Source organism: Pocillopora verrucosa, chromosome 5 (genome assembly GCF_036669915.1).
Source record: "Pocillopora verrucosa isolate sample1 chromosome 5, ASM3666991v2, whole genome shotgun sequence".
NCBI lineage: Eukaryota > Metazoa > Cnidaria > Anthozoa > Scleractinia > Pocilloporidae > Pocillopora > Pocillopora verrucosa.
Genome location: NC_089316.1, coordinates 25034458 through 25048287, shown reverse-complemented (window position 1 = coordinate 25048287; position 13830 = coordinate 25034458). Strand labels below are relative to the sequence as shown.

General features: G+C 37.3%; 1 protein-coding gene and 1 pseudogene across 2 annotated transcripts; one reads left to right on the top strand and one right to left on the bottom strand.

Moving 5' to 3' along the window:
* Positions 1–13830, top strand: part of LOC131791519 (uncharacterized) — an 80987-nt pseudogene that overhangs the window by 2058 nt on the left and 65099 nt on the right.
* LOC131773595 (adhesion G protein-coupled receptor L4-like) lies at positions 4396–13637 on the bottom strand. 2 transcript variants are annotated; one of them, XM_066167800.1, is made up of 16 exons: positions 13497–13637; positions 11047–11076; positions 9974–10341; positions 9331–9520; positions 8607–8711; positions 8192–8279; positions 7844–7922; positions 7395–7441; positions 6541–6670; positions 6315–6409; positions 6013–6115; positions 5782–5932; positions 5573–5657; positions 5239–5305; positions 4648–4730; positions 4396–4525 (listed from the first exon to the last, which is right to left on the bottom strand). In XM_066167800.1, the coding sequence occupies exons 1-16, from the start codon at positions 13576–13578 to the stop codon at positions 4396–4398; spliced, it is 1833 nt and encodes a 610-aa protein (XP_066023897.1). In that variant the 5' UTR covers positions 13579–13637. The 2 variants fall into 2 exon arrangements, 1 of the variants encoding a protein (XP_066023897.1); XR_010717674.1 differs by lacking the exon at positions 5239–5305 and having other exon boundaries at positions 4483–4525.

Below are 13830 nucleotides of genomic sequence, written 5' to 3'. Positions count from 1 at the left end.
AGCTAGTTTATTTGTTCGTTCTAGTTCATTCGCTCGGCGTGATGGAAGTTTGTTTGCCAATTTATATGGAATAATAATACAGCTCAACGCATATCAAAATATTCAGTTGTCCTTGATCACGCAGTAGAGACACTGGCTCTCTACACAACAAATGACAGTGTATGTCTGTTTCAACAGGAAATGTGTATTCTTCGACTTAACTACACTGTACAGCACCCTGGTAACTGTGAAGGTGAGTTATTTTGAATGAATACTTGCTTCCTAGAACTTTCTTTGTCAGAAAATCCGTCTCCAAACACCTGCAGAGAAAATAAGAGCGAAAGTGTCACTGTTATTGTCAGTGTCAGTGCTAATGGCACCATCGGTGTTCAAAGCAAATCTTGGTTTTCATGGTTATCATGCTGCTGGTTGTCATTTCGACTGGTGTCAGCAATAATGTCCGATTTTCGTTTTGGTGTCTGTGGTGCAGAAGCAGTTTTAGCGCCAGCAGAAGTGACATTGTCCTCTTGTTAACAACGCTTTCTGTTATAGGGGCGCTTTTGGAAACAATGGCCTTATCTTGTGATTTCAGAAAGTGATAGAGATGGTTGGGACAAAAGCTTTAAATTAGACAAAAGTGAATTCAGATTACGCCAAGTATTTTTGAATTTATTTTTTCTAGGATTTCCTTTTTAGAGAGGTTGTCAACACATGCCGCAAATCCCCTCCCTTGGTTATTTCCATTGTGAAGTCATTTGCCTCAGGCCATTTGTGTTTTATCCTGACAAAGCCCTCGGAGTTCAGGTCACGGCTAATCATATTGAAACTAGTGAGAAATCTTATGTATACGATGCCGTTGTCTCCTGGGTTGAAAATGTCAACTACGATAGATTTACTGCATGTATGATGGCGGCCGTTTACAACGAAAGACACACAAATGCTAATGTGACAGTTGATTGGATGGTTTACCAAGGGAAACCAGTGGGTGGAGTTGCTGATGAAGTGCGGTTATCGCAATGGTGGACTGGAACAACTTGTAAATCTGTCAGTTTTCTCTCGGTCGGTAAAATGAATTATCTTATTATAAATGTTCTAAAAACGAAGAGAAGTTTCTCCGAAAAACTGGAGCCGTGCTCAGCTCGCAGTTACGACCTTGCATGATTCATCCATTCATTATATATACCTAAAGAGATGAAGTCGTTTAACTTAAGTGTTTCAGAAGCCACAAATGTTTTCACACACAAATGCTATTAACTACAATAGTGTCGGCCTCATACCAAAATCTTCAAAAGAAAATGGCTGGCAAAAAACTTTCTCAGGCAAATTTCACCGTCACGAAAGACTCACGCGTTTGTTATCAACATTTCGAACGACATTATTACGAACGGGATCTTAGGTCCGAGATGCTTCGAACACCCGGGAAGTACAAGTTGGAGGAGGATGTTGTCCCAAAAATCCCGGGCTATTTATGGTGAAACACTCGATCGACCTTAGTGTCAGTTTTTAGGGGAATCAAATTCGCCAATAAAATATAAACAATTCTCCATAACTTGTTGCAGGAATATCTGTATCTTGTGTTTCAGTATGGATCTGCGTGTGAAGAGATAGCATTACCTTTTTGCCTTTTTGCTAACCGCCGCCTGGTTAGCTCAATTGGGAGAGCGCCGGACTGCTGTGCGGGAGGTCGAGAGTTCAATACCGGCCGGACCAACACTCAGGGTCTTAAAATTAACTGAGAAGAATATGCTTCCTTTCTCAACATCAAGAAATGGTTAGATATTCTAGTCTTCTCGGATAGGGACGAATAAATGGAGGTCCCGTCTCCTGCAGGGTTAGGGGTAGGAGACGTTAATTTCCCACGCACGAGATTACTGTGTGATGGATGTCCTCCCCTGGGGTGGGATGGGGGGGAAAAGGTGAGGTCGTTACATGGACTAAAGCGGCTGCCAGAGGCGCCTGATTATGCTGACGTCCGATCTCAACCTTAGTAAAAATTGTAAGCGCATTGAGATTCTTAAATGCGTATTAAAGAACGTTCATTATTATTATTATTATTATTATTATTATTTGCCAGTTTTCTTCCTTCTGAAAGCCATTCAACTCTGGACAACTTCAAATAACCAGACGCGAAAGAAAATAAATACCAAGAATTTATCTTATTCCTATAAGGCTACCTAGAAGTAAATGATAATAAAATGACGAATTTACGCTTCAGTTTCTGTTCCTCTTAGAATTGCTACAAGGTAGCACTGTTGTTGCTTTTGTTGGTATTTTAACATGTAAAATTAAGACCACAAGAATATAAAACGTAAAGAGGGTTGATTGCTCATTTATTGACAACAAAAGGCTTACACCGAGATTATTTGAAGTTTCTCTCTGTTGTACCGCGAAAAAATTCGATCGAGACATTACTCCTTAAAATGTTACTAATTATGTACTTTTGAATGAAGTTTTGGACATATGACAAATTGAGAAAGCTTTTTGAATGGATTAAGTTCCATTTCTCAACCGCCACTCTCAGGGGAAAAATTCTGAAACAATAACACGAGTAAAAACGAGACTGCCGAGAGAAAACACTATGAATAGTTTTTATTTGTTTTTGTTTTTATTTGTTTCTTGGTTTGGTTATTGATTAATTCTAGCCTCTATTGACAGTAATAATATCTTGATTACCATTATTGGTCTCCATAATGTTTTTTTCCTCTCGGTTGTGGGTTATGTTTCTTTCCTCTCATGGTGGGTTATGATATTTCATTATTCTGTAAACTGATGTCTTGGATGTAGACCTTCTTAACATAAGTGTATCCAATGCCCTTTTCTTTCCACAAGGAGGGGACATTAAATCATGATTACTTGAGATGTTCTTTTCTACTTTTCGTATCGATACAAAGCTGTCAGAGCCTTCTTAAGCTGGTTATCTATACCTTCTCTAGAATTTTCTTATCGAACTTAATTCAAGATATACACAAATCTGAGCTAAGGAACAACACTACTTGGACTACTCAGATTTCATATATTTCAATGCCACTTTCATGGTTATTGCGAGGCTGGACATTCATTTTTCTTGGCAATCCACGTTGATACTTTCATTTACTTGCGAAGCTCGCTTAACACCTGTTACTTCATCTGCAGTTGGGGTAACACCAGTGATCCTTCTTTTGAAGCGAGATCTAATCTGCATGAATAAGTTGATATCAAAACGATATCAAGAACTGTACGACTCTATGTGCTTTGCATTTATACAGTCATAGAATTTAACTTCTTATTTCAAAGTGGAAGCCTTGCCAGGTAAAAATCTGAGCAAAAAATCTAAAGCTTATAAAGAGACTTCAAAATAAAATTTAATAACATACCTCTGAGTTTCTCACACAGTGAAGGAGGAATATTATGAAGCCCTGTTAATTGGCAATTTCAAAAATCACATTAACGCCTTTAGTAGATTCAAAGTGCTTCCATACAAGCGCCCCTAACCCTAAACCTCTTAGTATTAAATATTGCTAGGCAGAAAAAATGTCCAAATACTGCATACTGCTATTAATTATAGGTTCTCTACTTTGTCTCTGTATTATACTAAGTTTACCACCTGGTAAACTTGTAAGGAAGGGTTAGTGCAACTTCTTGCTTTTACGCGGTACTTTTCACACGATTCAGGAATATCGAGAGGAATACAATTAGATGAAGAAAACTTTTGTCATCTCGGGTATTCGATTGTGAGGCCTTTAATGTCATGTCCTAAATCGACTTAGTCTCAATAAGCAAAATTGTGATCATTGATGCAAAATAGATATGTGTTTTGTTATATTAAGGTTTGGTTTTTACTCCGGAAAACTCAGTTTCACTTTTTTATATAATTGTAAAGAAGGTCTTTATTTTTATGAACAAATCTTAGAATCATGACCTGATTCCCTTTTTTGTGTCTTTTTCAACCCTTTAATTCCCATGAGTGACCAGGACAGAAATTCTTACAATATCAATAGAAAATCCGGAAGACGAGTGATGAGAACCAAGAAAAGTATCAATAAGGGGATTAAAAGCTGATCTTATACCAAATTCTCGGAAGTAAAGTCAGAAGAATTGTAGAGGAGACAGTAAGGAGAATTACTAATAATATCTTGGGAGTTAAAGGGTTCAACACTGTTTACTAAACAACGCTGTAACTGTTAAAAGTTCATCAGCCACGTAGCGTGTGTTTTCCAAGTATGTCTTAATGGGATAATTCAAAAGTTGTTTTTATGTCAGGAGAGACAAATTCTTAGTAGACATGGGCTGGGTGAACTTGTACCCTAAAATGAGGTGCACTTTCAGCACCGACTTTTACCTTTGTCAAGATTCATTCTTAAATCAGTGGTGAATCCACCAACCGCCCGTTCACCTTCATACTGTATGAGCACGGATTTCATTCACTAAAAGGTGTATTTAGCTTACCTGAATGGAGTTGAACATTATGAAAATGTAGGCAAACGCTTTCTGCAGGGGTGACAGAAGACCAAATAGCCACGTGATCCCAAGCAAAGGAACCATCAACACGCATGCCCTGACATCAAGTCTATAAAATCATGAAAAAAGAGAAAATCAACTTTTTGTGAATTGGCATTATTCGTGTAACCTAGCAAAGTAAGAGGCTAAGGGCTTAGATGCATCTTCTACTGACGCCACAAAAATACTTACCTTATTTGTTCACTGATTTTGTCTTTTGCATGCTGCATGTTTGTCATCTCCTTGATAACTCGCACCAGTATCAATGTGTTTAACTGAGAACAGAAGAAAACGAGACAAAGCAAAAAACAATCTAACTATACAAAGGAAAGAGAAGTTTGCACTTGAGCTAAGTTCTCCTAGTGGCCTCATTGGATGTTCGTCAAAAGTTGAACCCTTCCCCTCCTCGTCATTCCATCAGACATTTCCCAGGTTTCCTTGACCATTGGTTGGTAAATATCCATAAAGCTGGGAGGAGAGGGAGAGAAGCATTGTGAACGCAAAATGTTTCGCCTAACAACACAAAACAACAACCCAGGAGAGACTCGAGCCAGGACTACTCGACCTGAAAATCTTTCGCGGTAACCGCTGACGAGATCTTCTACAATAAAGTCACTTCAAGCAAAATTTATATTTCATACATATTTCAGCTTTCGTTGGCAACTATTGATTAGAGTCTAGATTAAAAAAGCGGCGAGCGAAAAAAAATGCTCAGGATGCAACGATAACCGAAGGCAAAGCGTGAAAGAGGGGAACGAAAAAAATTGTAAGAATTTAACCCACCAACTCGATTAGTACAACGAATAGAACAAATATCCAGATCATGCGGTTAGAGGATGACATCCAGCACCTGAATAAAAAATGAAGTATCCGAAACTTTGATAACTTATCAATTAATTAATAATTTTTTTTGCGCATGCATGTACGCAGTACCCTCCATATCGGGTTTGATGACTAGTAATAAACTGCAACAAAGAAATAACAAAACAACAACAACAGCAGCCACAAACCAATCAATTTAAACCAAAAAAACAAACAAACAAACAAACAAAGTACAACATAAAACGAGGATTCGTGACAGGGAAATCACACGAGGAAAAAATCATTCACTTCTTACAAATTTTCACTGATATAGCTTTTAATCCCTGGCCCGGTTCCTGCTGCAATGCCCAGCGATATGGAAACAACGACGGCGGGTACACCTGTGGATTCGAAATTCGAAGTGACAACAAAGTCAAATGATGATGTCTAAGATGATAATAGCGATGGTGATGTTCATGGTAATTAATGTCTTACTTTTCAAAAGATTATCAAATTCATAGTTACCCCATGAAAATCCATGTGAAATCTTCATCTTGTCGTTGATATTGTAAACTTTAACAACAGACAGGTAGAAATAAACTCCCTCCATTAACATCCAGCAGAAAGCGGCCATTAGGAAATATTGCACAAAAGCTGCTACTGTAACACAGGCAGACTGCACAGGAATGAAAAAGTTGAGTTAAGATTTGGATTAAGGTCATAAAGATTTACTGAAAGAGATTCTTCTCTTCTTACCTTGTTCTCAACAGCACCACTTCCAGTTAGGAAGGTAATTTGACCTGCACCAAGTGAAGCGACTAGACTCACTCGAATCTGAGATAAAGGTCCCCTCATGTCTCTAATCAAAAATAAACAACTGATTTTATTCTACATCAGTTCAATTCTCATTTTATACAAAGTCTGATTATATTTTTATGAATCTACTTGGCTGCTTAAATAAATCTAAACTTTACACATTTAAACTGATATAATCTCTTGTTGGTCTACATACTCAGCTTGCTTTGGAATTCTTGGGTGGAACTATGTCATGTACTTACGTAAGAACAGCATAACTGATGATTGTTAAAGTGATTCCAACCAGAGAAAAAGATAAGCCCACATATGTAAGAATTTCCAGCGCTGTTTCGTCAGTCTTAAAAATGAATGCAAAAACAGTGATTCAATACCGCTAACGGAAGAGGGCTACACACCATTTAACCCAATGCTGTGTAGTCTAAGTTCCTTCTGAAATCAATGCATGTATATGCTTATCAATATTCCTACCTTACTTATAAAGTTAATGCTGGTTCCCCAGTCAAACTGCATAAGAACTGCAAAGTGAGTCAAATGATTGCAGCTGCACTCGGTATAAACTTCGTTCCTCGATGTTAGGAGACACCCTTGTCCTGACCAACTAGAATGGCAGCAGAAAACTCTCAGAATCAGAAGGAAATAATGAAAGTAGTTCATTAATACCAAATGTCTCGATAGATGGATGATCTTGAGATAAATAAGATACTGTTCGCAAGAAAAAGGAAGGAATCCACGTAACATGTGGTGTAATGGCACAGAAAGTTGAGATAATGAAAGTTGTCTGATGATCTAAAATTTTCTCTGATCTTTAGATTCCAAATGAACAAAAAAAAAAAAACTGCCAGCTTTATAGACCGCTGAGCACGCGGAAGCCTGAGAAGGAAAAAAAAGGAGTAAGAGGTGACCACACAATGTGATGTATCAGAAAATAGGACCTGAAAAAAAAGTTAGACCCGCAAGGGATTTGAACCCATTACCTCTGCGATACCGGTGCAGCGCTCTACCAACAATTTTCAACTAACAGTTCAGTAGTGTTCTTAGCTGCGAGGATCTCTTAATTTCCGTTCTTGATCGCAGTGCAAATATATGAATTTGAGATATCTAAAATCATCAATCATCACTTGGATGGTTTATTTGGACCCAAGACATTGACCAGCTCTCGGTTGGCTAGTTAGCTCAGTTGGTAGAGCGCTGCACCGGTATCGCAGAGGTCATGGGTTCAAATCCCATAGGGGCCTGAATTCTTTTCAGGTCCTATTTTCAACTACTAGTACAGTAGTGTTCGTAGCTGCTATGATCTCTTAATTTTATTCAAAGCTGTTTACCTGGTTTTTGAAGTATTCCAAAACACGCAGATTCTGTTCGGTGCATCCTAAAACCGTAAAGTACCGTTATTATTAGCTAGTACAGCGACTCAATGGCTGATGTGGAGGTGAGAGTGCTCTCGCCGGAATTTTTCAGAGCCCTCCTTATCACTTTAGATACATGTAAATATTGTTACAAGATTTGTAGTCTAGTTCCTCTCTCTTTAAAGAAACTCCCTGAAAAGACTTAGGACCTTGACTTGATTCGATGATGATGTTATTAATAATAATAATAGCAATATAAATTATAATAGTAAAGATAATAGTGATGATGATAATATTTATAATAATAATAATAATAATAATAAGAAGAAGAAGAAGAAGAAGAAACAAACAAATTAAATCAAATCAAAACAAAAGATAAAGTTACGAATTCAGATGCAACTCTTTCTTGATAAATTGTAACTTACCACTAGGTTTCGAAATCTCAACGTAACATTCTTCCTGAGAGTGTTGTTCTTCGGCCATATCGTTGCAGACAGGATATTACTGTTGATAGACAAACGATTAAAAAAAAAAAAAAAAAAAAAAAAGAAAGAAAAATAATTTATCCAACAAACAGACCGACAAAATAAACAAAGAAAATTTAATAAAAAGACAGGAAAACAGAATCAAGACGAAAGAAACTAAAATAAACGAGAAACCCAATTTAGGTCGAGGAAACTTATGAACATGGCTTATAATGTAGATTATTAGCACACCAAAGCAGATTTATTTGAGATGAAAGATACTAAATGCAATACTAAGTTTTAGCAAACCTGGTTTGATTAACAGGAGCAGAGTCAGTCTGGCCTGTTTGGAATACCTCATGGAGATCTTTGTAAATGACACAAAGTACAACTGATCCTAAGATGTAATGATGGGAACAATTTTAATGCTACGAGAATATTGCGAAAAAGGACAAGTTATCACGGTTTAAGGACCCTGCAAGTTTACCGGTGTGTTTCATCGGCATGCCCAACTTTGTAATAAAATTGATATATTTCGACCAAAGGACACATAAACAGGTAAGAAAAACGAAAGCAACTGGATTAAGATATCAGCCATTCGGTTTAAATGTTCGTCATAACTTGAAACCCAGTTCCCCTTTAACCAATAACAGTGATAATCGCTAGAATAATTTGAATAATACGACCAAAATATATTATTTTCTATGTTAAATAGCTCTCCAACCTTTATCCAAGCCTGCAACTGGAAGGCTGACATAGTTTGCTCCTTTATCATCCTCAAATTGTACTCCAGTCTCATTTTTGTGGAAAATCTTCCTGACCAAAATATCTAAATTCAAAACCGCGACTTATATTAAGTTAGGGCCGAAATAAATGCGCATGCTTTCGTAGCAGTCTCAAGTCATCGTCCTCAAAAGTTTTAAGACTAAAATGCTGGAAACCATCACTTAGAAGTATTAACTGCAAGTAGTTTGCAAGGATCATCAGTCAAAGGAGTGTTCTCTGTTCAATTGTCAGATAAAGGGCTGGTCACCATTTTTAAATTAAAAAAACATATCACTGCAGTGAATTAAAATGGTTTCTTATTTTTATTTCCACAATTTATTTATTCATTTTATCCATTTTTCTCCTCTTTTATGAGTTATTCATAACTATGACGATATTAAAGAACATATGCAAAATAGAAAGAGTTTTTGGAATCGCAGATAACTGACGAGCGATAGGAATTTCCTGTTATAAACTGCCTTAAAAGAGGTCCAAGACAGTTCATGTGTCGCGAAATGATTCGATAAAGGGTTGCTACAGACAAAGTTTACACCCAAAACGTCGAATAAGTAGTAGTGTTTGCAAAGGGTTCAAAAATATGCCACGAATGATGCATGTATTCATCCTGAACACCGAATTAGAAATCAAGAAAACTTCCAAATCAGCTTTTAAGATCTACTCACCTGCATGTTTACCACGGATGTCAATCTTAGTTACGGTTTGATTAAGGCGATTTTGAGCATAATTCCCAATGAACTCCTCCAAATCAGTGACAGTGAGGAAAGTGCGTTCCATTTTTTCTTGCGTTACTTTATTTCCAGAAGAGCTCATCACTTCTTTTAGAATGGTGTCAACAAGTTTCCTTCCTGGGGACTGAGTTAGTGGTTCGTTTAGACAAAACTTTTAGTAGCCTAGCTCTTAAAGGAATCAATAAATTCATGGGTCACACAATCTGAGGAAAATTGAGCTTTCATTAACCAAGGCACCAGCAGTAAACTTAAGAGGAGTTTAATTTTATGATGACTCGATCGAACTCTTCTATTTATAAGCTATTGCTAGTGGTTTCTTAGTAAAGTGTTACGAAGATAATACGGAGCACTGAGTACAATAATATAAATAACACAGGAAATACTGATAACTTAAGAAAGAAAGTGCTCGCGATTACATTTCGAGCTTTGCGTGATCTGCGTGATTGTCGAACTTATATCGATAACTACGCGGTCCGGGGTTAGGAGGGGGACAGGTTTAACATTCTCTAAAGGGTGGAATTGGAGGACCAACAACAATAGGCATTAAAAATGTTACAAGAAAATCAATCACACCTACCTCGCTTGATGGTGTTAGCTTGATGGCAGGAAACTTCAGTTTCCCGCACTGTTTCACTTTGATTCTGCCCAAACACGACGAGTCGGTTGTATTTGTCAATATCATAGAAAACTTCATGCGAGCTTTTTCATTTTTTCTGCATCTCCAGATTTTAAAACAGTGATCTTTCCAAGAAGACGCCTGACTGAAAAAAGAAGTCAACTGCTCACACCAAGAGATACAACAGTCGCTGTCAATATATCTAGGTGTCTCATTGCCACATTTCATCCTATGCCAGTCCTGACATATTTCTTCAACCTGCTGCTGATAGTCCGAACGGCTCAGCTCTGGGGGTCCGACTGTATCATTGGGGCGGGAGCAGTGCCCATCTGCGTTATAAACGTAAACATCAATTAGAGACATTTTAAATCATTTAAATCTCCTTCATAAACATACTGTTTGTATTTTTTCTCAATTTATTTTTTTTCTGTAAATATATTATTTGCTTGACCTTTTTTTTTGCTTGAATTTTCATCTTTCCACTGCTCGAATATCGTTTCACTGCTCGTATTCAATCCCAGCTACTTTTCCCACCCGGTAAGGAACGCATTGCAGTTTCGGTTTGCGTTTGTGTGGGTGTGGGTGTTTGTTTGTTTTGTATCAGTTTCCACTTATCACTTCTCACTTTCCACTCTGAACAGAGTAGTGAGTGGTTGGTATCGAGAGTTTGTATAATATAATAAAAATAAAAAAATTAAAAAAAAAACATTTATATATATATTAGGATGTTCAGAAGCCTTAGTATCTTTTTTCTGAATATTTTTCTTAATTGTTAAGGATGGGTCCCGCTACTTAATATGTTACTTTCTAAGGTTTCTAAGCCAAAACCTCCCTTCGTTTGCTTTTCCCCCTCTTTTGGACAATTACGAGCAATAACATATCAGTGATCTTTTGGAATAGGTCGCTTGTTAAGATTTATTTAGCAACAGTTAATTTATTGTTCAACCCATGACGGCAGAGGTTAACTAGTTGAACAGTGTTGAATCTTTATAATTTTCTATTTCCCTTTTTTTTTTCGCCAAGACAATACATACCTTGTGCTGAAGTTGGCATGGCCGTACTAGCTGTAATGGAGACAAAACCAAAAGATATAATTCCCCAATTCACAGCCATACCGCAACAAGAGGGGTGGGGGGAAGGGGGGGAGGGGCTAGGGGAATCAATCGCAAGATAAATACTTATATAATAAGATATCTAATGGAAATCAATCGCAAGATAAATACTTATATAATAAGATATCTAATGGAAACGTGGGACTTCCTAGTCAACCATATAGGGGCAACTGCGGGTAAAATCGTTCGTATTACACTCAAAGCCTTGCAAGGGTCGTGCTTAAAGGAAGGATTCGTAGAAGGAGAAGCGTCACGCATCCTTAGAACAAATCCGACACCCTCCACTTGTAGCAATAACGTACAGAGTTTCAAAATGTGCTTAAAGAAGGGAATGGATACTTGACGAAGATGTGAAGAGATATGTGTCACGCCTGCTAGAAAAAGTGCCATCAAAAAACAATGGCAATAGCACACAGAAAAAAGTATTGCTATTTATGACGCAATATCTTCCTACAAGAACATACTGATGGGAAAATGGCATCTTATTCAAAACCAACGCACTGAATCACATCGCAAAGGAAAGTCGTTAAAACATATCCTAGTCAGAGCTAATCTCAAAAATTTAAAACCGCATGCGAATGGCAGGAGTCCTACAGGCCCATCAATACTTTTTAACTCGTCATTTGCTTCTTGTGATCTGCACCTTGCGCGAAGTTTGTCGACGCTCTGATGCAGCAAAATCTCTGCAAGTTGGCTCTTAGTTGAACCTTTTTGCTGAAACTTCCTGTCATTTCACAGGTTGAAGGTGGCTTTCAGAGCAAAAGTCCTTTTCGTTCGCACAGTAGCTTTAAGCCTTTTATGTGAAGGAACGCGGGATGCCATCGAAAGTTCCAGATACAAAAAAAATTCCTTAAGGAAATTGCGAGAAATCACTAAAATGACTGCCTAGAAAAAACAAATCTTTATTTCAGAAGACATGAAGCGCATGAAGCCATCATCCACGTCTATCAAACGTCACCCTCTCGGTATCTTTTTTTTTTAATTTATTTTTTTTAATTATTGATATTTCAAAGGGAAAGCACGGGCTAGAAAAAGCTTCCCTTAATCAAATGTTCCTGACTTGCTGTGTGTTTTTCTTGCTTGAAATCACATTTAAAAAAATTAGAGATTTTAAAGTTTAAATCCGCCATATTTGTTATGATGTAGTTATGACGTAGCAATGGTCAAGGTTTGTAATCTCGACTAAGAAGGATAAACAAAATAAGAAAACAGCAGCGAGGAGAGCGATAATGACTCAATTCTCGACATGGATCTTTTTCCAGACGTTGTAATACGTCCAATCATGTTTTAGCCCTAACATAGCTCGTGTTCAGAAGAAGAAGAAATCGCCATTGACGAAGCAACTCAGTAAAAAATAAAAGGAGAAACATATACGAGCTCACGTCTTGGAAATTGTGAATGGTGCTCTTGCTCTTGATGATCAACTCGATCTGGAATCGAAGATAACTAATTCCTCTCAAATAAAATATTTGTTTCTAAAGTGACCTTCTTTTTTAGTTTTTACTAAAAAACGGCGCAGCGCCGGCGACGGATTTATTTCACATCGTTAATTCTGTGATGTAAATTATTATTGAAACTGTAGGAACCAAGTTTCCTTGTATTACTGAGCACAGATCATTTGGACCCGTGTGTTTACTGGCCAATGTTTTCAAAGCAGCCCTTATTGGCTTTCACCAAGCGAGAAATGAGAGACTTGAAGATTATCCGTCAAATGAGTAAGCAACGACAGAATAAACTTTTTCTTTTTCTCACAAAACTCATGCAAAGAAAACGCTTAAGTTGTCTGCAAGTTAACCTGATACAAACCGAAAAAGAAAGACAGCGGCTGTTTATTGTCAGCTATTTTATTAAAAGTGTTATTGTAATCTTTTGAAGGGCCAACTTCACCGTAATATTTAATTGCAAATAGACCTTTAAGAAAATTACCATACAAGCTACTTTGGGAAAATAAATATAGGGTATCTGCCGTTCTAGGTTTGTTTCTTATATATAAACAAAGCCTCTCGTAACATGAAGACCGTCAGGAAGTCTCCCGTTGTCGAACATTGTTGGCTTATGATATCGATCTTATCATACATGACGCCTTAGTGCTTGGCGAGGTAGAATTTGTTTGTTTTAACTGCATTTGTCTGAGTTCCGTTCCGAACTGGACAAAACGAATTCGAATTCCTGAGGAAAATTTCTTTCAACAAAAATAAAATTTTCTAGACCGTACTTTCTCTTTAAAAAGCTCTTAAGAGAGCTTTAAAGAGCTCCGTCGAGAAAAAAAGCGCAATTGATCGTACAACATGCAACCAAAAGCCTTGTTAACACAGCGAGTTTTTTTAAAGTTTACATATTTAAAGGTTACTATATTACTTTTTAATACTCACCAACCGCTGGTGCAAGAAAAACCATTCTCCAGAACAATTTAGCTACAGTTTTATTTCGAACTTTAGGATATGAATTCGGCATTTTTAGGATCACCGTCTCGTGAAAGGAAGGAAGAAAACAGAGACCAAACTAGGCGTGAGTTTCTAAACACATTATTCCTTGGGTTTGTTGGCACTGAATTGACCAGCTGGGTCCTTATTTTCTTTATAAATTCAGACAATATTAATACCAAGACGTGACTAGAATTATATCTCGTATACGAAAGTGTCACGGAAACCACTAAGAAGTGGCAGGTGGCAACTGCTATTGTCTTAATTTGAAATAGCGGATGAC